Source organism: Dendropsophus ebraccatus, chromosome 12, assembly GCF_027789765.1.
Source record: "Dendropsophus ebraccatus isolate aDenEbr1 chromosome 12, aDenEbr1.pat, whole genome shotgun sequence".
Taxonomy (NCBI): Eukaryota; Metazoa; Chordata; class Amphibia; order Anura; family Hylidae; genus Dendropsophus; species Dendropsophus ebraccatus.
The window spans coordinates 26721729-26748482 of record NC_091465.1 but is presented as its reverse complement, the minus strand read 5'-3'; the positions used below and the strand labels follow the sequence as shown (position 1 = coordinate 26748482).

General features: G+C 43.9%; 1 protein-coding gene across 4 annotated transcripts in view; it reads left to right on the top strand.

The window, feature by feature from the left end:
- The window catches only part of CFAP74 (cilia and flagella associated protein 74), a 97984-nt gene extending 82826 nt beyond the window's left edge, over nucleotides 1-15158 (top strand). For 2 of the 4 annotated variants that reach the window (XM_069947951.1, XM_069947954.1), the window contains 7 exons: nucleotides 3179-3334; nucleotides 4040-4163; nucleotides 6406-6560; nucleotides 7793-7913; nucleotides 9865-9992; nucleotides 10953-11087; nucleotides 14973-15158. In XM_069947951.1, coding sequence (XP_069804052.1) covers nucleotides 3179-3334; nucleotides 4040-4163; nucleotides 6406-6560; nucleotides 7793-7913; nucleotides 9865-9992; nucleotides 10953-11087; nucleotides 14973-15071 — 918 coding nt within the window. In that variant the 3' untranslated portion in view covers nucleotides 15072-15158. Of the gene's footprint in view, nucleotides 1-3178; nucleotides 3335-4039; nucleotides 4164-5600; nucleotides 5655-6405; nucleotides 6561-7792; nucleotides 7914-9864; nucleotides 9993-10952; nucleotides 11088-14972 lie in introns of those variants that run through there. The other 2 variants (XM_069947952.1, XM_069947955.1) reach the window with 2 other exon arrangements.
- Nucleotides 15159-26754: the final 11596 nt, after the last annotated feature.

Below are 26754 nucleotides of genomic sequence, written 5' to 3'. Positions count from 1 at the left end.
TCACTGATAGGACCACCCACTGGACTTCAGTACTCCCAATCCCTCCCCTTATTCATATGAAAACTCGACTCAGGGTGCATGTTTTTTTTTAATCGAAGGAGACAGCCTGTTACCTGACACCTCTCGTGGCAGCATATTTCCCAAAGAACAAAAGGGTCGGGCATGTTGAAATTCAACTACCCAATCCGTCTTCTCTCTAGCATCTGGGGGTCAGCAGATCCCCATACACATTAAATGGGTGACAGGTACATGCAAACACAACAGTTTTTTTTTTCTTCATGTAAACAGCCAGCTGTATACAGTCAATAATAACTTGTACCTTCAGATAGCTGCTTTTAATTCAAGCTCTGTCCTGAGGTCCGTTCGGCAGGTGATGCAGTTATTGTCCTAAAAAACAACTTTTAAACTGGCAGCCCTGTGCCCTACGGGCGTGGCCTAGATTGTGTATGCATTAGGCTGGCACAACCTCTCTTTCCATCCTCCCCACCCTTCTCATCATTAGGAATGCCCCAGGCAGATTGCCTCCTATTCATCAGCTGTGTTAGCCCCGCACATGAGCTGGATCGTTAAGCAGCTGTGCAATGTTCAGACAGGAGTAAATGTTCCAGTGGCATTCCTAATGATGAAGAGGGTAGGGAGGAGGGACGGAGGCGTGGTGCAAAGTTAGGGCACAGATACTCCCTTTGGGCACGGGCTGCAAGTTTAAAAGTTGTTTTTTAGGACAATAACTGCATCACCTGCCGAACGGACCCCAGGACAGATCTTGGATTAAAAGCAGCTATCTGAAGGTACAAGTGGTTTGGGGGAGTCAGATTGTGCGTACATAGTCGCTTTAAAGGAGTACTTCACAAAAAAACACATTTTCTTTCAGATCAACTGGTGCCAGAAAGTGCCAAAGATTGGTAATTTACTTCTTTTATAAAATCTCCAGTCTTCCAGTACTTATCAGCTGCGTTATATGCTGCAGGAAATTGTGTATTCTCTTCAGTCTGACACAGTGCTCTCTGCTGCCACCTCTGTCCATGTCAGGAACTGCCTAGAGCAGTAGCAAATTTCAATAAAAACTTTCCAGACTGGAAAGAACACACCACTTCCTGCAGGACATACAGCAGCTGCTAAGTATTGGGAGATTTTTTAATAGAAGCAAATTACAAATCTCTGGCACTTTCTGACACGAGTTGATTTGAAAGAAAAATGTTTTTTTGTAAACTACCCCTTTAAGGATGTCTTACAGCGATTGATATTAAACACTAATTAAGCCAACTTTAATAGTACAGAAATATTCTTTTTATGGCTGAAATAGGGCAACTATGATCTTGTGCTGGCATCCCCTATGTGACTGCCATTGCAAACGACTGGAAAATTATGACACAAAGTAGCTGTTACCCGGTAACACGGCTTATCGACACTCCAGGCAATCATTTCATGTTTTACTGCAGGTTCATGACCACTAGTAATAGCCACATTGTGCATAGCCACAGGGAGATGGGACCGTCACATGTGACTTTGTTACAAATATTATTATAGTATAAAAGAACAAAAGCAAATAAGTGTTCTGCAACTCCAACAGAATTGCATTTGTGTTGAATCATTCAGCTCTATGAGATTGGACACGTTTAGGGCAGACCCTGACCATGACTTTGGATGCCTGCCAGTGTTCAGCTTGAATCACACGTGCGGTTTTTGCAGCCAAAGCCAGGATATGTTCCAGAAGGAAGGGGAAGTATAAAGGAAAGGCTTATATGCTTCATTTGGTTAGATCCACTTCTAGCTTTGACTCAGTAAAACAGATAAAAAATTGCTTGTGTGGTTTCACATATAGCTTTTATTTTCTTTTTCACCCAAAAATGCTAGGGCCAGGACTACAGCCAGGCTGTTTGCCAGTAGTAAGCAGACAGGACTTAATCCTTTATATCTCTAGCCAATAAAAGCACATGCCCCACTCTGCTATCCCATAGCACTGGAGAAGGTGCACTGAACTGAACAGGCTTGTACTGTGTTAGGCTGGGTTCACACTATTTTTGTATAATTGTTTTTTTTCATCCATTTTGTCCATTTAAAAAAAAAAAGGATCCATTTATTTTTTTAATGGACATAAAAATGAGGTTGACTACGTTTTTGTGTAAAAAACAAATTGCAAAAACTTAGTGTGAACCAAGTCTTAGGGTAGCTTTATACGTACCGGATCCACAGTGGATTTTAGGCCACGAGTTTGCAGCGAAATCCGCTGCAGATCCTGGTAGTGTTAAGTGAGTAGGTCACATACCTGCAGCGGAATTTTCATTCCGCTGCCAGTATGTGACTCGGCCCCTTTAACCCCCCACATCCCGCCAGCCCCGGCCCGGAGCATGCATTACCTGCTCAGCGCCGTGGCTGTGTGTGAGGCTCCCGGCTCCCCTATTGGGGAACGACCGGAGCCAGGAGCCTCGCACAGCCGTGGCGCCGAGCGGGTAATGCATGCTCTGGGCCGGGGGTGGCGGGATGTGGGGGGTTAAAGGGGCCGAGTCACATACTGGCAGCGGAATGAAAATTCTGCTGCAGATATGTAACCCTCATAGACCTTTACACTACATGGATCCACAATGGATTTCGCTGCAAACACGCGGCGTGAAATCCGCTGTGGATCCGGTACATGGGAAGTTTTGATTTACATTTAAACCAAGTGTTCCTGTTCATTCCACATTACGCTCTTGATACAATGCTGATTCCGCTGGTGTGGTTCGGTTCCCGAGATGCTGTTTTATAAATATTTAAATGAAGTCACTCGGTGCACTGAAAGCTAGTGCACTAATATCCCCTCCCCTGTGTGACGCACTGATTTAGCTGTTACTGAAGACAGATTTACAATGACAACAGGTAGCAAACTACAGAAAAGTGAGACACCTAGTGGCCAGGACTTTAGAGCTGTTTTTCTGGGGCAATGAGTTATTTCTGGTTAATGGAGTGATTTACAGAAATGTTAAGAATCTCCCAGACTATCCATCAAATAGATAAACTATAGAAGCTCTTCCATAAGGTTTGCATTTCTGTTGTGCGGTCTGTATTGTCCACAGCAGATACGAGGGTGTTATGTAATACTAATTCCAATAATGCACCCAGTGTTGATCGTAAGCAATACACCGAAAAAAAGATTTTTGAGATTTACCAAACTGACCGACTGTGTTACATTTCCTTCTAGTTCTTTGAAAATTTGGAGGTGCACACCAGGCAAGCAACGCTAACACTGGGAATTAAGGGACGTGGCTTGGCCCCCTCCCTGTCCTGTTCGGTGGAAACAGGAGTTCTAAACATGGGATATGTTTTAGCTAAAGATAGCACAACATCAACATTTAAGGTAAGCTGTTCATATGTCTGACATCTTATTAATGCAATGCAATAGGTCGCTGTAGATCTTTATGAGCATTCCGAATTTTATTTTACTCATCTCTAGATAGATATTATTATTATTATTATTATTATTATTATTTATTATTATTAATTTTTTTTTAAATCAACTGGTGTCTGAAAGTTCTAGAGATTTGTAAATTACTTCTATTTAAAATTCCCAAGCCTTTCAATACTTTTCAGCTGCTGTATGTCCTGCAGGAAGTGGTGTATTCTTTCCAGTGTGAAGCAGTGCTCTCTGCTGCCACCTCTGTTTGAGATAGGAACTGTCCAGAGCAGTAGCAAATCCCCATAGAAAACATCTCCTGCTCTAGACAGGGAAGTTCTCTGTATAACTTTCTGACATCAGTTGATTTAAAATTTCTTTTATTCATTGGTATTTATGGGCAGAATGGTGGCCTAGTGGTTAGCACTGTAGCCATACATCGCTGGGGTCCTAAGTTCAACCTCCACCAAGGTCAACATCTCTAAATAGTTTGTATGTGTGTATCTCTCTGGGTACTCTGGTTTCCTCCCACCCCCAAAACATACAGATAGGTGAATTTAGGTTTTGTTCCCTCATAGGGACAGGAACTAAAATTAACAAAACTATGTAAAGTGCTGCAGAATCATAGGGAGCTATACAAATAAAAGCATGCCCATATGTTTCTTACAGTTACAGAACACGTCCACAGTGCCTGTGAGTTATTCCATCAAGCTGAAGAGTCTGTCGTTGACCCAGTATGAAGAAATGCAGAAACTTCCTATTTTTATTACTTCATCATCAGCCAGTTCTGTCGGTAATTACCACGATTTTAAAGGTTTTCCATCCCCAACTTTTTTAAAGGGGTTGGCTACTTTATAGTAGCATAGTTCTATGTACAGTATTAGTAAGTGTATTCACAGCCCTTACTGACAGCAGCTCCCTGTGTTCCTCATAGAGCTAATATAGAGTCTGTCCATAAGATGGCTGACATGGAGGAGCATGTGACCATGCCCCGCCTTCAGTGGCCTCCATAGGCATATATAGGCTCAGTGGTGGATACTGGGGCGGGGCATGGTCACATGCTTCTCCATGTCAGCCATCTTATGGACAGACTCCCCATAGAGTAGGGCTGTCCAGCCTGGAGGAGGGAAGCTTGGATTTAGCTCTTTGAGGTACACAGGGAGCTGCTGTAAGTATATACAGTAAGTACACTTATACTGTACACTGAACAATTGAACTATAAAGTGGCCAACCTCTTTAAGCAGAGTGGAAAGCTGCAAAAACTGGGGCTTTTGCTTTGGGCTGTAAGGGTAATATTAAAATGGCAATTCCTTGTGGAACTGCAGGGGAATTCTTTGCCTAGACATCCTTTCTCCAGCAGAATCGGCTCACTGAGCTAGATCTACAGCGATCAGCTGATTGCTGCGACAGCTCTTGTATTAAAGGGATGACATTTTACAAAACAATCATTTTAAGAAGGATTTTTAGGCTATGTTGTGGCCTTTATGTGACCAAAAGTTGGCTGTTGTTTTTTTTTTCCGTTTTTTTTTTAAAAGAAAAGAAAAACCTTTTGACGTGTCCAACAATTAATAGATCAATAGAACGCCCATCCAGATCATGTGACCTGAGAGACCTGTAAGGGAATGTGTTAGGCACATACTTCTGGCTCATTCTCAGAATTGGTCAGGGTCTAAATCAGTCTCTGTGACTTATCAAAAATTTTTACTAATGACAAGAATGCCTTATTTAACAAAAAATTGTCTGGCTTTTCAGCAAAAGAAAGCTACACAAAATAGTAGGACCAAAAACTGTACCTGTGTACACTTTATTTTCCTGCACATGCGGTGGCCAAAGGCTACACAATTTTGCCTCAGTACTCCAGTTGTACTGGCAAAGTCTCTAGTTTTAGCAGTTACTTGGACCTGTCATAGGTGTCTAAATAGTTGGATAAGGCTTGGTTCACACTACGTTTTTTTTTTTTCATCATTTTTTGCAAAAAAAAGGGAATAAAAAATGGACGCATTTGTGAGCATTCAGTTTGGTCCATTTTTCCATTGATTTCCATTATTAAATAAAGTATCAAAATGCATAAATTTTTTTATGTAGACAAAAATGTGGTCATTTTTTGTTTGTTTGTTTACCATTTCTTTGGAATAAACTACATTTTTTATTTTTACCACCTGAGCTGACGTGCTGTGGACTCTTCGCTATCTAACTGTGGAATCCCTGGCTGGGGACTTAATTCCTACAGCACCCGCCACATTGGATTCGGAAGTGCAGCTTATTTCTACTAGATAGATAGATAGATAGATAGATAGATAAACAAAACACAACAATCACTGAACTCAGTCTGAACTCAAACTGCAGTCTGTGGATGGATGCCTAGCCTTGATAACCCTTGTCTTATGTCGTTATACTCGCCACAGAGTTAGACTTTGACTTACATGGGCCACCCTGGTGTTTCCCTATTTAGGTCCTAAAGCTCGCAACAGAGTGAGGACCTCAGGGACTACTTATCAGGGTGGTTTGGTGCTCTCCCCACTAGGAGGCACCCCTTGGCAATGGGCTTCCTTCTCTGGAGAGAGGGATATCTGGCTATTCCCGTGTTTTGAGACTCGTAACTGAGGCTCCACGAACCCCATTTTTTGCATAGATAGATAGATAGATGGATATGATATATAGATATGAGATAGATAGATAATAGATAGTAAAATAGATAGGAGATAGATAGATAGATAGATAGATAGGAGATAGATAGACAGACAGACAGACAGACAGACAGATAGATAGATAGACAGACAGACAGACAGACAGATAGATAGATATGAGATATACATATGAGATAGATAGATAGATAGATAGATAGATAGATAGATAGATAGATAGGAGAGAAATACATAGATAGATAGGTGATAGATGATAGATAGATAGATAGATAGATAGATAGATAGATAGATAGATAGATAGATAGATAGATATGAGATATAATAATGATAATAATAGATACAATAGAGTAGCTAGTAATCCACATCGCATCTCGTTTTCTACTATTTCAGGCCCACAGAATTACAATGGACGCAGTGTTTTCAGTGTGACTCCTGTAGAGGGCATCATACTACCTGAAAAAACACAAGACTTCACAGTGTCTTTCACGCCAGACCATGAGAGCTCGCTGTACTCCGATATCCTCACGGTGGAGCTCTTCGGTAAGGTAAGAGAAATAACACAGATTACACGTTTTCTTCCCATAAATAGATATAGGTCATTTTCATTTTTATTAAAAGGCCACCGACAGAACAGATGCAAATGTTACCTGAAGATATGTACACAATACACATGAAGCTATTATACTTCATCAAGCGTGTCCCAGTTTTTTATCTTCGGACTTATTTTATTAGCCGTGCCTGTTATTGTACCAACATGGAATGACACATTAATACATAGTTTCCCTGACCCAATTGATGTTTCAGCAGACTGTGGATTTGTTATATTGTCCTGATGAGTCCCAGGTCAGGATTCTGTCAATTTTCAGATCTGCCTATTCTCAGCACTCTGTAGAGAGATTCCTCAGACCTGGATTAAGGCAAAAAGAAAAGTCATCAGATGACGTTATGTATATTTGCATTTAAAGAAAATAAAGCATAAGATAAGGATGAGGAATGTTTAGTTTTAACATGTTATAGTAACCCCTTAAAGGGGTTATCCAGCAAAAATCTTTTTCTTTCAAATCAACTGGTTTCAAAAAGTTAGATAGATTTGTAATCTCAAGTCTTCCCATACTTATCAGCTGCTGTATGTCCTACAGAAAAAGTTGTTTTCTTTTCAGTCTGACACGGTGCTCTTTGCTGACATCTCTGTCCGAGACAGGAACTGTCCAGAGCAGCAGCAAATCCCCATAGAAAACCTCTCCTGCTCTGGACAGTTCCTGTCTCGGACAGAGATGTCAGACTGAAAAGACAACATTTCCCACAGGACATACAGCAGCTGATAAGTATGGGAAAATTTGAGATTTTTAAATAGAAGTTAGAAATCTATATAATTTTCTGAAGCCAGTTGATTTAAAAGAAAAAGATTTTCGCTGGAGTACCCCTTTTAACAAGAAAAGGTAGAGAAACAAACATCTCCTTTATTCTTTATGGTTGGACTGAGTGCACCTGCAGCTTAGGCCATACATCAAGAAGACAAAGGCTGCCAGCTGGGCATCAAAGGTATAACTATAATGACTGTACTTGTTCCTGTACTATCAGGAGCATATTTTGGGCTCACTCTACATGATTATCCCAACGCTATCATGTGCTTTATTTTTGCTTTATTTTTATGTGATAGATGAATTTCCATTCTACTCCAAGCATCAGGGCTCTGGTATTGTTGCAATCACTTTATAACTATGCCCTTCTGTGATACCAATAAATGTTTATACAGACTCTATTTCTGTCTCTGCAGCATGTAGCACACACCATACACTTGAAGGGAGCATCAAGAGATCACATCATGTTTGTTGAGGGTGCTGATCCTATTGATGTTCCCTCTGAATCTCTCAGCATACTCCCAGTTAATGTAGAAGGTAAGTTTGGTTCTCATAATGTTGACTGTTTTGGGGGGCATTTATATGAAAAAAAAAACTGTTGAGCAGTCACTGATAGCAACCAGATTCAAGCTTTTATTTAAAAAAAAAAAATTCTGATTGCTTGCTGTGGGCAACTAATCCACTGTTCCACTGCTTGAGGTTTGGTAAATTGCCCCCTTTAAAGGGAATGGGCCCTACCTGAGGTTCTTCCAGTAAGCTGTAGCTGGCAGTCCCCCAGTGATCATGGTACCTTTTGGTAATTTGTCCTTAGAGTGGATTATGCACAATCTGTAATCTGTTCTGTAATAAAGAGTGAAAGAGGAGTTGTGGCTCAGCGTATGTGCCGCACTCTTGCACTCCTCACCACCGCTTTCTCCTCTCTCTACTTCATGAATAACCAATGTTGCCCGGCCTCCTGCTCACTTGCGCTGTCAGCCAGTGTCTGCTTACAGAGGACTGATTTGCAATCCAATATAGTTGAATCTTCTAGCCTAGCTGCATAAGAACTGTAGTCTAGGGGAAAATTACTTGTTTAGAGACTAACAACAGTTTTTTTTGTCTGGGTTCGATTTCCCTGATGAAAATAAAGTATAGTTATTATTTTATTAATTTTTTCTCATTATTTTATCAGTGCAGAGATTAAAAAAAATTTTTAAAATTCAGGGTTTTTATTATTCAATGATGAGACAAAATGAACAACTATACTTCATTTCTATCAGGGGAATCAAACTCAGGAAAAAACAAATATTGGTCTCTAGACAAGTAATTTACCCCTAGACCATGGGTCCAACACAGGTTTGGAGATTGTATAAATGCTCAGAGACACTTGCTGACAGTAGGAGAGAGCAGGTGGCCAGGCAGCAAAGAATATTCCTGAAGAAGAGGGAGGAGAAAGCAGTGATGAGGCGTGCCACATGGAGATGTGAAACAAACACTTAGCCACAACTCCCCTTTGACTCTTCATTACAGTAGGAGACCCGAGATTGTGTGTATTTCACTGCACAGGCATGAAGAAGAGAGAGGAGAAAGCAGTGGTTAGGAGTGCAAGAGTGTGGCACATACGCTGAGCCACAACTCCTCTTTGACTCTTCATTACAGAACAGATTGTGCATAATCCACCAAAAGGTACTATGCTCCCTAGGGGACTGCCAGCCATAGCACACTGTCAGCACCTTAGGTAGGGGCAAGGTGCTGACAGATTCCCACGACTTGTCACCGGGCAGACTGCACATCACATACACAGTGGAGAACAACACATACACATTCATTACCCATACTCTTTAGCGCTTGAGACCTTATCTGTCCATTTAAAGAAATGTGGCAATAAAAAAGGATTCGGGTACAGTCCATCGATACACAGAGACGGGCATCAGATTGACACCATGCATGTCCATGTACAATATAAATAATGTATTAAACCTTCAAGCATCAGATTAATAGACCTGAAGCCTATATTCAATGCTTTCCACTTTATCTATAACTTCTGAGAACGTCTAAAAATAAAAATCATTCTATTCACGATATTATTTTATAATGGAAAAAGACTTTTCATCACTGCCTCTTAGCACATTGTATTATCCTCTGTGCCACCTACTGCATTATTCATGTATTTTATATGTTCTGCTCTATATATTTTAATTCCCAAGCTGCCTTGAGACCATTGGCACAAGTGTAATATCCCCATTGACGTCAATAGCCATCTCTGCAACGCATCATCTCTCAAGTGGCTGTGCCGGGTGCATATAGAAAATGCAGTGTTTTCCATACCTGACGTCATGGTTGTTTTCTTTGCAATCACAAGATGTTTGTGTGGTTTTGGTTGTTGTTATGCAGCTACATAGCACTTAGGGTGTAGACTGAGCTTTAACACATTGCTGCACCTGATAAGTGTACAGTTCAGCAGGTATACATGTAACCATGAATTATTTATCTATGTTTCTTTCTTAAGACTCAGATGAACCTGCAAGTTCACTTCTTGTGACCCTTCAGTGCACCCAGACGGAGGATGAAATGAGACCGGCTGTTAGAGAGCTGTACATTGGCTGCATTCGGACATTATTATCTTCCACCAAAAAGGTAAACAAGCCCGTTGTTGGGGAAGCAAAGGACTCGACGAACACCTATCCAGTATACAGTAACCAAGCAGCTCCAGGACTCGGCATGAGACTCCTGTGATTTATTAATCCAATGTACACTTCTGGTCTTGTCACATCTCCCAGCTCACATCATGCACACAGATGAGTGAGGATATGTTATAGATGGATTATTCCATGGCCCAAATCCAGTGTTCATTTTTTACATTTGTTATAATTGTTACCAAGACTTTTGACACATCCTCACTACTGAGACCCACTGCAATCCTGACATACAGCCGGGGTGAGTGCATGGCAGTGCGCTTTTCTCCCTGGCTATGAATCAAATCCATTTTGTTTGCTTCATTAGTGTCTATGTAGTGAACAAGTCTCTGCTGGCCAGGTAGTGGAGCATGGTGCCATGCGCTCTTTTTGACTATATCTCAGGATCGTGGTGGGTCTTAGGAATGAGATCCAGTGGGACCAGTAACTTTTGACTTTTTACTGCAAAGATTCTGGGGCAGATTACTAATGTCGCAGTGTCTTGAGAGTGCTGTAAAAAGTTGTATTGGTTTAATGGGGTATGCACTCACCTTGGCTGTAAAAAGTGTCAAAATTTATTGGTTTAATGGAGTATTTTCAACCCGCAAAATTACACCCTATCCACAGGATAGAAGATAAGCTGATTGGTAGGGGTCTATCTGTCCCCTGAATGAATGGAGCACTCCATGCAGTTTGCCATTCATTCAGTTTGGGTATTCCAAACAAAGAGTTCAGTGCTCCCATTGGCAAGACCCCCACCAATCACCTTGTTCCCTACCCTGTGGGTGGGGACATCTTTGGTTTTTTTGCATGGATCAAAAGGCAAAAAACGTGGAAAACCATCTAGATGTATATTGCAATACATTCATGTGTATTCGTTTTTCATAATATAACTGCAGTTACCTATTGTCTCAACTTTCAGAATGTAGAATTTGTGTGGGACAGTGTGCCGCTCTTACAGCAGAAGGGATTCACCATAGAGCCGTCGAAAGCCGTCGTTGATGCCGGGCAGCGCAAAACTGTATCTATTACCTGGAGACCTCCTGCTGGATATGACGTATGTAAAATCTGTTAGGATGTACACTGTGAAATTTTGCCATTTTATTTCCTTTTCCTTTTTATGAACAAGGGTGTTGAGCCTTGGTGACCAGGACAGAGCACTCCAAGACATAGCAGAGGATTGTAGTATCTTATACACAGTATCAATCCAAATGGATAAGATCTGTCTTTTCTTACATGCATACAGATCTGTGGTAACAGTAATCCATTTGTTAATATCCATTAGATTACAGTTATACAGGAATATGCTGAGAAGACACAGGAGATTCTGTCTCCCGTGTTTCCCTCTGCACCTTTCTGACCTAGGAAATCCTGAGACGTCATTACTGGTGTCAGGGTTTCCATGATAACCACTTGAAGGCATAAGCAGCTGCATCCATATTGGGAATACCGTGCTCAGACTGACAAGAAGCTGTACTGCAGGATATTAAAGGTCTCTGTGAACCCTGACGTGCTGGATGCATGTGGACATAGTATTGCATTTTAAGCTCACCACCAGCAATAAAAAGTGTGAAATTCACTGCTAAAATCTGGAGCAAATGTACAACACAGAATAGAAAATGCAGTGAATTTCAGAATTAGCAACGAGTCCATAGTAGTCCAGGTTTCTCATTGACAACGCTATTGCAAAAGAGTAGCTGTCGGGACATGTAATGGGTACCATGGCACCAAATTTCATTCTGTGCACGGAAATGGTCCAGTCAGAGACAGGGGGTGTGCAGTGAATAGGCCGCCTGTGTCTGGATGGTAGACACTGTGGTAGCTGCTTGTCAATGACTCAAGCGATCCTCTCTATTGGTGGTCTGTGTGACCCACTTGAAGCCAGTTAGAAGCAGTGATTACAGAAGGACACAAACATATGGCTAACAGTTTTCTTAGAATGGCATAGATGGTGGGCAATTTGGCAAATTGACCATCCTGACTATGTTAGTCCGGTGCTGAATGTCCTCTCAGAGTTTGCCGACTTAGCAAAATGTCTTTGAGCGAGCTGTAGAGACATGTCTAGCAGACAGGGATCTCTCACCACAAGGTACACTAGCCAAAAGTAACCTCCGAGAGCCTTTGTATAGAGCAACAGGGGAAGCACTTGTATGCCCTCTTAAAGCGACTCTATACCCACAATCTGGCCCCCCCAACAAAAAAAAAAAAAACACTTGTACCGTCGGATAGCTGCTTTTTATCCAAGATCTGTCCTGGGGTCCGTTCTGCAGGTCATACAGTTATTGTCTTAAAAAAACAACTTTTAAACTTGCAGCCCTGGGTCAAATTTGCGTGGCCTAGAGTGTCTGTGCCCTAGGCCCCCCCATCCTCTTCACCATTAGAAATGCCCCTAGAATAGAGATGAGCGAACCTCGAGCACGCTCGAGTCAATCCGACCCCGAACTTTCGACATTTGATTAGCGGTGGCTGCTGAAGTTGGATAAAGCCCTAAGGCTATGTGGAAAACATGGATATAGTCATTGGCTGCATCCGTGTTTTCCAGACAACCTTAGAGCTTTATCCAAGTTCAGCAGCCCCAGCTAATCAAATGCCGAACGTCCGGGTCCGGATGGACTCGAACCCGAACCCGGTTCGCTCATCTCTACCCTAGAAGGATTTCTCCTATTAATCACTTGTCTGAACATTGCACATGTGCCTTAATGATCCAACACATGTGCAGTGTTCAGACTGGTGATGAATAGGAGAAATCCTGCCCAGGGTCGTCCCTAATGATGAAGAGGGTGGAGAGAAAGGATGGAGGGGCGGTGCAGGCCTGGGTACTCTAGGCCATGCCAGTTTGACACAGGGCTGTAAGTTTAAAAGTTGCTTTTTAGGACAATAACTGCATCACCAGCCAGATGGACCCCATCACAGATCTTGGATTCAAAGCAGCCAGGAGGTTTGGGGGGTCAGATTGTGGGTACAGAGTCACTTTAATGCATGAGCCAGTGTATAATCAGACCTTATCTGTAATCCTTACATAACTACATTACTTGCAGCAATCTAACACTTCTATCTTGGTGTATTATTTCTTTTGTCAGTGACTGTATAAAATTAGCCTTGGTCTGTATGACTTCAGGAACATCTGGATCCCTTCATGCCCCTGAACTATACATTTTTATTACAATAGAAAACTAAGATCTAAGTTCACTTTCATAGAACCTTGGGAAGCCCTGGGGCTGCAGCCATAACACTGACCTAAAATGTGACTGTATTGTTACCGAAAAAAACAAGTGGCTGGTGGAAAAAATTAAAGGGACCCTTACACCAACAATATCCCAGACGTCAAAGCTTTTGGTAGCAGTTTAATAACACATTGCAGCACGGCAAGACTTCCTATGACCCAAAGCTTGGGGGCCCCCGGGCAGTCTCCTGGATTGAAAACAATAGTGCTGAAGGCAACTATTAAACATTTGAAATAATTCATAGAAGGGAATGCATTATATATTTACAACAAAGTGATCAATTTAAAATGAACAATAACAACCAATCTGTATCTGTTCATAGAGATAGCTTACAGTAATTATATATACTATATACCACTCACATATTATTATAAAGTGCTATAACAAATCACTATACAATCAATGACGTTTCATTATTAAACACTTTGTGGCATCAGATGGTCATACAGAAGACTCATTGTGCTGTTTATATAATACCCAGCAGGGGGCGTATAGGGAAGGAATCATACTGAGATCGTAAATGGATTTGATTAGGACGGGTTTATTCACACCTGACAGATATTTACTGTACCATACATCTGAATGGACCTTGCAGAAATCCACGCACCTATAGATAACTTATTCATAGGCATACAAGTAGTGCATGAACCGAGGTTACCCGTTTCTGGTATTATAAAACCCTGCGTCTGTATATGACAGTATGTGCACTATTATGTATGCTGGGTGTTGGCGTTTTATCTCCTGTCAAAGTTCTTCCTATTTCTGTGAAATATCTGCACCATAAATCTGCCTGACGTTAGATATACAGGTTCACATGCAGATTTCTCCACTCATTCAGACGGATGACATCATCAAATGCCGTTGATTGTTTCAGCACAGTGTGAATTCAATTTTAAAGCGGTCACTCAGGTTTACAAACACATGGTCGCTTTCTACCAGAAACAGCAAAACTTTTATGTGAAGTTTGTGTGTGGGTCTTGTAGCTAAATTCCATTAAAGTGGATAGAGGTAAATTGTAATAAAATTTTTGAACTTGTAGTTTCGCTTAAAAGTGAATGGACCTGCTGCTGTGCGCCATGATATACATTGGAATCCCTTTTTTACCACAATGTAGTTAAGTACCTGGCACTTACATACTGTACTGTATGTATCCACATAAACTGGGACCATAAGGAAATGTGTTGGGGTCCCATAGAGACCTGTTAGTGCCCTATTATGGCGTTGTATTATGGAGTCTTCATGTAGCCATTGACATGAGGCCACACTGTAAGGCCATGTTCACATGGCTTAAGACACCTGTCGTTTCGTGACTCGGCCGACTCATGGACGGCCACTGTCGGAGAAGAACTGCAGTACCGGATGATCTTCACTCCTGATGAATTGTGATGTGGGAGCATTTGTGCGCGGCCGCATCTCAATTAGTCTCTGCACACAATGGAGTGTGCGGCCTGAAGCCTCACACTCCATTGTGTGCACCGACAGGTTTTCATTGAATAGCGGCCACAGAAAAATGGCATGTTATCCCGGCCCGGAGTGTATACTATGTGTGTGGATTCCATAGACGGCAGCACTACGTAAGTTCCGTAGTAATCACGGCCATTGTTGCAAATCGACAACAACGGCCGTAATTATTACAAAACTTACGTATTGTGAACATAGCCTAACAGTGTATTGCATGTCATATTAAAAGTTTTTTTTTGCTTTGTATCGTTTTTCAGCCCAGTAACCCTGCGATGACAACAGCAAAACTGACTTTGAAAGGTGATATCACTGAAACGTACCAGGTTATCCTCACAACACAAGTCACGTCATTATGAAGCTAGGAAACCAGAGCGCTATGTCATGTTGATCTCAGGCACTTGAACTGCTGTTTATTAATAAATGGAAAACTCGTGTAACACAAAGCCTGGAAGAATAAAGCTGCGTTTTGTTTTAGCAATAGGATTACACTAATTCCTGATCAACCTAATGCATCTTATAAAGCAGTGGTTTCTGCGGTGAAAAGCAATGGGGCAGCACACACCTGAATGAAGACGTAGCCTATCATATTGTGCACAGTAAAATGTATTTCTAAGATCTTGTTATTCCATGTATGCAGTGTTAACATGTCAGCACATGTGTCCTGTGTGTCAGTCAAGGCAGAGAGGGAGGAGGCGTGCATGCTGCTGCTCAGCAAGACTTCCTGGGCACTTGAGCTTGGAAATAAAAAGTAAATAGTGTTGCTCACCTGTCTCAGTTCTAAAACAACAAAACGCTATTTGTTTTGTGGGTATGCAGTCCCCTCCCCTACCATGTCTTCTCAATACTTTCTGGTTCAGCAGGTACTCGGTACTACAGCTCCCAGACAACATTGCTTTTTCTCAATTTTTCATGATAGCCCATCTTGCCTACATTCATGTGCTGCAGAACACTGTATAACTCAGCAGAACATACATGCATCTACTGTATTCATTTCCTGTCTGCTCCTCTACCTGGCAATGTTTGGCACAAGTCAGCACAAAGTAAACATGCCTCATTCTTCCCTATATTTTGCAAAAAAAGATATATATGTATATGAAAGGGTATAGGGGTGAGGGCTCAAGGGGTTGGTAAGTGATGGTGACATCACTCAGGGGGGGATTACCGCTCCCAGTGATCCGATCCGCCCTGGCTGGTCTGCTTCCCCGCAGTGGTCCAGTCTGCTGATATTCAATAGGAGGGGTGGGCATTAGGTAGTCCCGCCCCAGTGCACCAAAATGCCTAATTAGCATATAAATTAAACTCTTAATACCACGCAAACTGCGCCGAGAATAAAGGTAAGAAACATACACTGTGCACTATAGGGAGATATCAGCAGGTTAGATTCTTTTAACCTAGTGACAGTTTCCCTTTAAATACAAGGTTTTTTGTTTTTTTTTAATAATCTTTATTTATATATATTTTCTCATTATTAAAGTCAATGTGTGTCACATTTAACAACATATAAATCATATAGCAACTTACATAACAACATAAAACAACTTAATATACCCTAATGTAGTATATAACATATACTATATAACATATTGTCACGGCCGCGGCGGCATCCCGTGTTCCGGGCCGCCGCCGCAACCTCCTCCTGCCCCATGCAGCCGCCGGGGTCCTTGTGCAGGGACCCGGCGCTGCTGCTAGTTCGGCCCCTGGGGGCGCCTCACCTTCCTCTGCTCCTGTCTCTGACTGTGCCGGCCGGCGCGCGCGTCACCGCCTCCTAGGGCGCGCGCGCGCCGGCTGTCTCAGATTTAAAGGGGCAGTGCGCTCCTAATTGGTCCACATGTCAATCACTCCCCTATAAGTTCCAGCTCTGCCCCCTTCCAGGTGTTGGAGCCTCTACATGCTTCCCATAGCGTTTGGCCCAGCTCCCTGTTGTTCCTAACCCTAGTCCTTGTCCCTTGTTCCTGTCTTCAGTCCTTGTCCCTAGTCCTTGCCACCTGCCTTCCCATTGTTCCTGAGTCCTGTCCGCCACCTGCGATCACGTCTACAGTCCTCTGCCTGCACTATCTCCTGCCTACTGCTCCTGCCACGCCTCTCCTGCCGGCACTAGCAACCAAGCCAGGCGTAGCGACCTGGGGGTCACCTGCCGCAGCAAGTCCGTCCCGCCTTGCGGCGGACTCTGGTGAAAACCAGCGGCCCCTTAGACTTCGCTCCCTGGTGAGGTTATTGCTATCGCTAGTGACGGTCCAGTGGATCCACTACTCCAGGCATTACAGTAGGCTCCAACCATGGATCCCGGCGAGGTGCCTGATATCCGTGACGTAGCCAGAGTGGTCGCTCAACAGGCCCTACAGATCCAGCAACAGTCGCAGCAGATCCAGCAACTGACTGCCTCCTTACAGCAGCATACTACTGCTCAGCGCTCACCACCTACTGCTGTCTCTTTGAAACTACAAATGGCTCTCCCGAGCAAATACGGTGGTGACCCCAAGTTGTGCAGGGGATTCCTGACTCAGTGCACCATGCATATTGAACTTTTAAGTAGTCAGTTTCCCACCGAGCGCTCTAAAGTGGCTTTCATCATCAGCCTATTGAAGGGTAGAGCTCTGGCTTGGGCCACGCCTCTCTGGGACCGAGATGCCCTACTGCTGCCAATCTCCGAACCTTTCTGGCCGAGTTTTGCTCCGTCTTTGAGGAACCTGCCCGTGCGTCTTCGGCTGAGACTGCTCTACTTAATCTCTCACAAGGGAATTCCTCTGTTGGTGACTACGCCATCCAATTTCGCACCCTGGCAGCAGAGCTAGACTGGAATGAGGCCGCTCTAGTAGCCACCTTCAAGAAGGGTCTGTCCAGTCGGGTGAGAGACGTGCTTTCCGCCCGAGACCTACCTACCTCCCTGAACGAACTCATCCTACTGGCCACCAGGGTTGATACTCGTTTTTCGGAGAGGGAGGAGGAGGTTCTGCATGAACAACGACTAGGCCTGTCCCGTCGCCATCACCAGCTGGCGCCGGTCTTCCAGAATCCTGACATTCCGGTGTTCCAGCCGTCTCCTGAGGTTCCTATGCTGGTGGAACGAGCTCGCCTGACGCCTGATGAGAGAATTCATCGTCTAGAGCTGAATCTCTGCCTCTACTGCGGTGGCCCTGATCACTTTCGGCAGAGATGTCCCCAACTTCCTCAAGCGTCCGGGAAACGCCAGCACCTAGGTCCGGTGGGACAGGTCTCCCTAGGTGTGAATGCCACCTCTCCAAGATTGTCTATGCCAGTTTCCATCCAGACACCCTCAGGACAAAATCACCAGACTACTGCCTTTCTCGATTCTGGGTCAGCAGGCAGTTTTATTGCGGCAAAATTGGTCCAAAGATGGCGGCTACCCGTGACCCAACTAGCCAGACCCCTGACTATCTCCTCGGTCACGGGCGAGATTCTTACCGACCATGTGTACTACCAGACCGCACCTCTAGTCCTCCAGGTGGGCCCTTTACATCAGGAAAAGATATCCTTCTACGTCCTGCCCCATTCTTCTCCCGCCATCCTCCTGGGACTCCCTTGGCTGCAATTACATGCCCCTAAGCTGGACTGGAGAACCGGGGAGATTCTCAGTTGGGGTCAGGACTGTTCCAACCAGTGTCTGAAGTCACCTCAGACCAAGTACTCTATGTCGTCGCCTGACCCCGCCAAGCCTCTATCCGGCCTATCGGCGGAAGACCAAGATTTGGCGGATGCCTTCTCTGCCGAGGAGGCGGACTCTCTACCATCTCACCGGGCGTACGATTGTCCCATAGACCTCCTTCCTGGTACTTCTCCACGAGGTCGGGTGTACCCTCTCTCCATACCCGAGACTGAGGCCATGTCCTCCTACATCCGGGAGAACTTACAGAAGGATTTCTTCCACAAATCCACATCCCCTCGCTACATTATACCTCCCGATCGTCTAGTGCCAGTCGCCACCTCTACTCTTCAGAGAGTACCCCCCGGAAAGACCTATGTTCGCCCTGCGCTTTGAAGAAGGATTTTGAAGTGGGGACATTCCTCGTTGGTGGCCGGGCACCCTGGAGTCCAAAAGACCGGCAACGGATCTCCCGCCACTACTGGTGGTCCAGTCTATTCCAAGATGTCAAGGACTTTGTGGCTTCCTGTACCATCTGTGCCAAAAACAAGTCCTCCCGACTAAGGCCTGCCGGCCTATTACAGCCCTTGCCAGTTCCAGACCTTCCCTGGCACCACATAGGGATGGACTTCATCACTGATTTGCCTCCATCTGCAGGCAAGAAAGAGGGGGAGGCTAAAGGGGGGGGGGGTTACTGTCACGGCCGCATCCCGTGTTCCGGGCCGCCGCCGCAACCTCCTCCTGCCCCATGCAGCCGCCGGGGTCCTTGTGCAGGGACCCGGCGCTGCTGCTAGTTCGGCCCCTGGGGGCGCCTCACCTTCCTCCGCTCCTGTCTCTGACTGTGCCGGCCGGCGCGCGCGTCCTCGCCTCCTAGGGCGCGCACGCGCCGGCTGTCTCAGATTTAAAGGGGCAGTGCGCTCCTAATTGGTCCACATGTCAATCACTCCCCTATAAGTTCCAGCTCTGCCCCCTTCCAGGTGTTGGAGCCTCTACATGCTTCCCATAGCGTTTGGCCCAGCTCCCTGTTGTTCCTGACCTTAGTCCTTGTCCCTTGTTCCTGTCTTCAGTCCTTGTCCCTAGTCCTTGCCACCTGCCTTTCCATTGTTCCTGAGTCCTGTCCGCCACCTGCGATCACGTCTACAGTCCTCTGCCTGCACTATCTCCTGCCTACTGCTCCTGCCACGCCTCGCCTGCCGTCACTAGCAACCAAGCCAGGGGTAGCGACCTGGGGGTCGCCTGCCGCAGCAAGTCCATCCCGCCTTGCGGCGGGCTCTGGTGAAAACCAGCTGCCCCTTAGACTCCGCTCCCTGGTGAGGTTAGTGCTATCGCTAGTGACGGTCCAGTGGATCCACTACTCCAGGCATTACACATATACATCCTTGATCTTTAACATGCCCTAGCATATGACATATTGCATTTATATCAGACATTGTTTACCGAAAAGAAAAAGAAAAAAACAGCATTCTCATTATTTTAGAAAGGGGTCCTAATCTATCATTGTAAAAAAAAATGTGGGATTCTAAAAATTGCGTCCAAGAAACCCAGGTCTGTTGGAGGTCACCAGGGGTCCCTTTTCTCTCAATAGTCAGCTCTTCCATTCTTCAGATCAAGTTAACTTTGTGAGCCCATTCTAACATTGTCGGAGGATTGACATCTTTCCAGTGTCTCGGGATAACTGTTCTTGAGGCCATTAGTAAGTGTCTTAAAATTCCTCTCTTAATAGAAGAGTTAGAGCCTGGGAGGATAGATAATTGGGCACTTTTTGGGGACAACTCCAGTGGAACACCTGAGATTGCTTCACAAGCTGAGAAGACTTTCTTCCAGAATACCTGAATAACTGGGCATTCCCACCATATGTGAAGCATGTTACCTCTCCCTGTACCGCAGCGCCAGCATGTCTCAGGGACTGAAGGAAAAATTATGCGAAGATGACTAGGACACCTATACCACCTGGTCAATAGTTTATAGTTCTTTTCCTGAGCTGCGCATGCCAATGGCGTCCTATGGACAAGTATAAAGGCTTTTTTCCACTCTTCAACAGTAATGGCCCCTTTCCCATATAACCGTTTATAGGGACAAGCCTTGTGAAGTTGTCTCAAGAGATCATAAAGAAAAGATAAGGCATGCTTCGGTGGTTCCGTTTTTGTAAAGACCTTTTCCAAGCTGGTGAGCGGTTCTCTGAAGTTGTCCCTATTATTTGGGCTATTAACAAAAGAAAACAATTGATGATACGCCATCCAAGAGATTGAGACATTGGGGAATTTTAGCCGTAGGTTCTCTAATGAAGGTAAAAAAGAGTCTTCTAGTACCTGATGGACCTTGACGTCTTCCTCTCTTGTCCAGCCCAAGAAATTAGCTACTGTCATCCCTGGTGGAAATTCTGGGTTCTGGAACAAGGGAGTAGGTGGACCTCTATCTCTTGTCAAAGTCTCCTTTTTCACAATCCTGTTCCAGATCTTAAAGCGACTCTGTAACCACAATCTGTCCCCCTCAAACCACTTGTACCGTCAGATAGCTGCTTTTAAGCCAAGATCTGTCCTAAGGTCCGTTCGGCAGGGGATGCAGTTATTGTCAGAAAAATAACTTTTAATCCAGCAGCGCTGTGTCTAACGGCCGGGGCTTACATTTGTATATGCATTAGACTGGCACCACCTCTCCGTCCTTCCTCCCCACCCTCCTCATCATTAGTAATGATCCAGGAACATTTACTGCTGTTTGAGCTTTGCACAGGTGTATTAACGATTCAGCCCATGTTTATTATACACACAGGTGGGGAATAGGAAGCAATCTGCCTGGAGCATTCCTAATGATGAGGAGGGTGGGGAAGAAGGACGGAGAGGGTGTGCTAGTCTAATGCATATACAAATGTAAGCCCCGGCCGTTAGACACAGCGCTGCCGGATTTAAAGTTGTTTTTATGACAATAACTGCATCCCCTGCTAAACGGACCCCAGGACAGATCTTGGATTCAAAGCAGCTATCTGAAGGTACAAGTGGTTTGGGGGGGACAGATTGTGGGTACAGAGTCGCTTTAAAGAATCCCTTGGCAAATAAGGAGTGACAAACCTCTACTGGTCTCTTTTTTTTGGGGAGCCATGGGGTAATGTGAAGGTCTGGATGAGTCATCTGGAATACAGTTTTTAATACCAAAATACCCTTTTAGAACCCAGTAAGTATCAGTCTTCATTAATGGAAATTGTAGCCATTTGGGCTTTTTCACTACTACAGCCTCTGCGAGCATCTCTCAATGTCAACTAACAGTTTTCCAAGGACAAGATTGGAGTTGTGGTGATGTCTTGGTGCACGTAAAAGTAGAAATGCTGAATACCCACACAGCTTTTTGTCAACGTCAGGTCACCTTTTCGCTTTAAAAAAATAAAATAAAATAGTTTTATTGAATTGATGCTCTATATGGTATACATGTTTGAGCCAGTTTCATTCACATTGTATTTACTAATTTATAGCGTTATTTATGACCACGTTACGTAACCACTGATATATACGTATATAAGCTTCGATTATCTCTTGGCGTCTGGTAATCTGCTGACAAGAGACGCCAGCTCTATCTATACTATATGTGTTTATTACTATTATAGGCAGATAAGGAGACATTTTTACTTGATTTCTTTTTCAGAACTTTAAAGGTTATAAAGGTGGCACTGTCATCAATACTATGTATAATCTATGAGTATAAGGATTTTTACCAGCTCATATGTAAACTATTGTAACAGATGCAGCCAATGGGGGTCACCATGAACTGAGCCTTGCCTTTTCAGGATGATGGGCTGCTTATATATTTACACCCTTGATAAACAGCAGGTAATATTCCCCTATATGTACTAGCCATATGTCTAATATCACAATTAGGGCCCTATTCCACAGGAGGGTTATCGTTCGGATAATCGTTAACGATAAACAATTTCAAACGACCGCTATTGCGAATGACCAGAAATCGGTCACCCAATTACATGGGACGATGATCGTTACTTATAATCGTTCTTGCTGTCGTCTTGCCGTCGCTATTGCATTCGTCGCTACGAACGACGTCCTATTCCATGTGAACGATTTACAAACGAGAAACGATAAAAATAGGTCCAAGTCTTATTAAGTAATCAAGATTTCTCGTTCGTCGTTTAACCGTTAACTGCTATTTAACCCAACGATTATCGATCTGTTCCGAACGATTTAACGATTATCCGAACGATAATCATCCTGTGGAATTGGGCCCTTAGAAAGTAACATTAAGGGTATGTTCACACTGAGTAAATCAGGCGGAATTCCACGGTAGAACTTTCCGCCGCTGAATCCCGCCTGTCTGTGGGAGAGCTCACGCTCCTCCACTGCCGCTGCCTTACGTGGAGAGCGGCAGCAGCGGAGGAGCATGCACTCTCCCATAGACAGGCTATGGCACACTGAGACAGGCAGGATTGGGAATTCCACCTGATTTACTCAGTGTGAACATTGTGAACAGTGTGAACCAACAAAGGTGCGATCTCCAGCTTTTGGCTCTATGGCTATGTTAGAACTACAACTCCCAGCAAACCCTGACAACTGTCAACAGTCAAAAAGCCAAAAGTTGGGGAGCACTTTTTTCAAAGTATAACTGAATTGTATATATCTTCTTTTCTGAAAAATTTCCGGCCAATGTAAGTTATATAAAGTGTACATACTGTACAGTACAGTTCCATTGCTTTCCCACTGCAGAATGCTGATAGCTTGAAGAAAAAAAGAAATAAAATGACTGTATTATGTTTGTTTGTTCTTTCGTTTTATTTTTAGGCCTTTGGAACTGGCTTATGAAAGCAGAACTTTTGCAATGCGAGCTGATTGCCAAGGTATTCATAAAGGATAGCTTTGTAAATCCTTAAATGTTTTACTGTAATACTTGTACTGTAGCAGTTTCTGTGTGCAGTTTATTAGATTGGCGCTCTCATATATATACATATATATATATATATATAAAAAAAAAACAACAACTTTTGACATGTCCTAGAGATATGTTAAAAGTTTTGATCAGTTGAGGTCCCAGTGCTGAGCCCCCCATCATCATTACATACAGTCGGGGGAAGCACTCAGCTAAGTGCTTCATTCCCGAGCTTGCCTACTTTTCTGTCTTGCTGCAGGAGACAGTCTTCAGAGTCGAAGAGTGCAGCTAGTGGTTCTCCCTGTATGTATCCTTGCTCAACACATTGCCACCGATTACATGTCCAAAGTTTTTTAAAGCGACAGGGACATTTTAAACAAGGTGACTGTCTATGTTAAAGGTGATGAAAATGGTTCCACTTTTAGCTATGCTCCCACACCTCGTCCTGGTTGATTCGGCATTTGCATTTCTGTGTGTCTGGTGGCCTGCTTAAAGGGGATCGGTTGTGTGACACAGTAGCTAAGCCAAAGAGGGCTGGCTAAACAGGGGTCTAGAAGTGTGGCTTAGGGGGCCTTTACACAGAGAGATTTATCTGACAAATTTTTTAAGCCAAAGCCAGGAACAGACTATAAACCGAGAACAGGATATAAAGGAAAGACTGAGATTTCTCCTCTTTTCAAATCCATTCCTGGCTTTATCTTCAAAAGTCTGTCGCATAAATCTCTCTGTGTAAACGCACCATTAGACAGGGGGTCTTTCATTCTGCCTGGAAGTGGAGTGGGACATCAGGACAGCTATTAAGTAAGCAGCATCAGTTTCATAACTAGTTATCTGGCTGGACAATCCCTTTAAGTCCTATGTATAAACTAGATTAGATCAGGCAATACTGTAAAGTAAGAACATTCTGTAATATGCGGGAAAGGTCATCAGTCAAACAAACCTGGACGGATTTCTGTACAGCTGGTAAGGTACAAGTCCAGTGATAAAGACAATTGTTAGTTCTTGTACAAGTTATCGCAGCTTATTTATTGTACGTACAGTACATGTTTAAGCTGTGTCCTATAGAAGCTTAGAAGGTACAAGCATGTTTGCCCTGGCTTCTCCAAAAATAGACTGGAGTAGATAATATTGTACTGTAGATTATAGTTATATTACAGTCTACACTAGATGCATGCCAGTCTTAAAGGGAATGTATCTCCACAAAACCAATTTTTTATGATTTTTTTTTTTAATTTTACTGTCTATATTTTAAAATCCTTAAAGCATACCTTTCACCAAAAATAACTTTTGACATGTCTTACTGCTGAGACCCGCTCTAATCAGGAGATATAGCCTTGGCGAGGTCACAGAAGGGCAATCACCTATCCGGACGGCTGCTTATTCCGTTAACATTTTCTCAATGTAAGGGCCCTATTACACGGAACGATAATCGTCTGAATCGGCCCTATCCGGCTGATTATCGTTCCTGTAATAAACACAAAGATCAGCCGTTGACAACAATCATCGGTTGATCGTTGATATAGGTTTGGATCTATGATTGTCAGGCGCCGACTGCGCATCGCTACGTGTAATAGCGATGCACGGTTGACGATTTCCAAACTGTATACATTACCTATCCATGCTGCAGGGCTCCTCTTGCGCTCTGCTTCTCACTGGGTTCCACGCACTGCAGCTTAAGAGCAGCCTGTCTCAGCTGACAAGCCGCTCAGCCAATCACTGGCGGGGACCGCTGCTCTGGAGCTGCAGCTCGCGGGTGAGAAGCAGAGCGCAAGAAGAGCCCTGCAGCATGGATAGGTAATGTATACAGTTTAAGCAAGGGCTGCAAGGACAACGATGTCCATGCAGCCCTTGTTAAACGATTATCGGGCCGTGTAATAGGCCCAGTAAACAAGCGCCAAACTAGCAGATCGGCGCTGATTTACAGTTATTATTGGGCCCCCATCGGCCCGTGTAATAGTACCCTAAGTCTATGAGAAAATATTGGCGGAATAAGCGGTCACACCTCTCCACAAAAACTGATCTCTCCACAGCTATATCTTCTGATCAGAGTGGACCTGCTCAGATCAATAACTTTTGACAAGTCTGGCCACAAGCCTATTACACGGGCCGATCTGGAGGAGCAAGCAAGCGCTTGCTCGCTTGCTCCTCATTCCCCTCTCGCTGCCGGTGCTATAACATGCGGGTAAGAGATGGGGGAAGGCGCGGGGAGCTGCGGGAGGGGCTCCATGGACGATCTTTAGATCATCCGGGGAGCCCATAGGAGATAGCGGCAGTCTATTACCCAGAGCGATGGCCAGCAGGCTGTCGTTATTGTTGTAGTTTTTTTTAACATGTAGTAAGACAAGGATCAGCCAATCACCAGATCACCGTGCATGTCTTTCTTGTTTCCTGTGTTAATGGCACTGCTGTAAAGCATATCTCTAAACGTTGAGCGGAAAATTAAGGCAATATGGCTGCCCCATAACAATGTGAAAAAAATATATGTCTAAGCAAGAAAGCCCATTAAAACCCCATTTAAAAAAAAGGGTAACCACCATCTGATCTCCCTTTTATCTGGCTTCTCCAATCGTCAGTCATCAATTGTTATCACAGAAGAAACTGGCTACAAAATGCACCCTTTAAAATGAGTGGCCCCCCATGGACATATAAGACTTGTCAAATTGTCTCCAAACTGGTTCATAAACATAATGGATTATGCTGGCACCTCTAACTTTCTTCTCATTTGGTTGAAATGTCAAATGTAGCCATAGGCTCCTATTGACCTAAGGTCAATAAACTAAGGTATGCCTAAAGGGTTTTCTTCCATAAATTCTTTCTTTTCAGGTGTTGTATAAATTGTATAAATTTATTTGCATTTTGTAAAAAGAAATAAGTATTTGATCCCTCTGGCCAACAAGACTTAAAGCGTAACTGTCATTTCAGGGTAATTTTTTTGAAAACATTAAATATCAACAGTTCAAGCGATTTTAAGAAACTTTGTAATAGGTTTTATGTACTAAAAGAGTTTCCTTCTGTAGTGAAAAAGCAATCTCCCAGCCTCCCCCCTCACATTAGATGAAGCAGCATTTCTGTCTCCATTATGTGGCTATGGAGAGGGGAGGGGCTGTTAGGAATGACTGAGCATGGAGCAGTCCTGCAAAGCACAACACCCTGCAATCTTCTCTCAGTAAGTTCATAGATAAGCACTGACCTTTCTGACACCTGAATTTAGCGTTTTAGGTGCCCAGACAGTCTACAAACAGCTGACCTTCATGTCACCTCTTCCTGCTCCCTCATCTCCCTCAGCCCCTCCCCCCTTCATAGGCTTACAATGGAGAGAGCAGAGCCCGTCTTCACTGGCTTCTCTGTAATGATGACGTGTTTGCCTGATAATGCACAGATAAGAAGTCAGGGGGGGAGGCTGGGAGATTGCTTCTTGAGTACAGAAGGAGGCTTTTTTGGCTGATGAAACCTATTACAGAGTTTCTTAAAATCGCTTAGACTACTGATTTCTGCAATAAAAAAAAAACATGACAGTTACGCTTTAATACTTGGTGGTAAAACCCTTCTTGGCAAGTCCAGTAGTCCGATGTTTT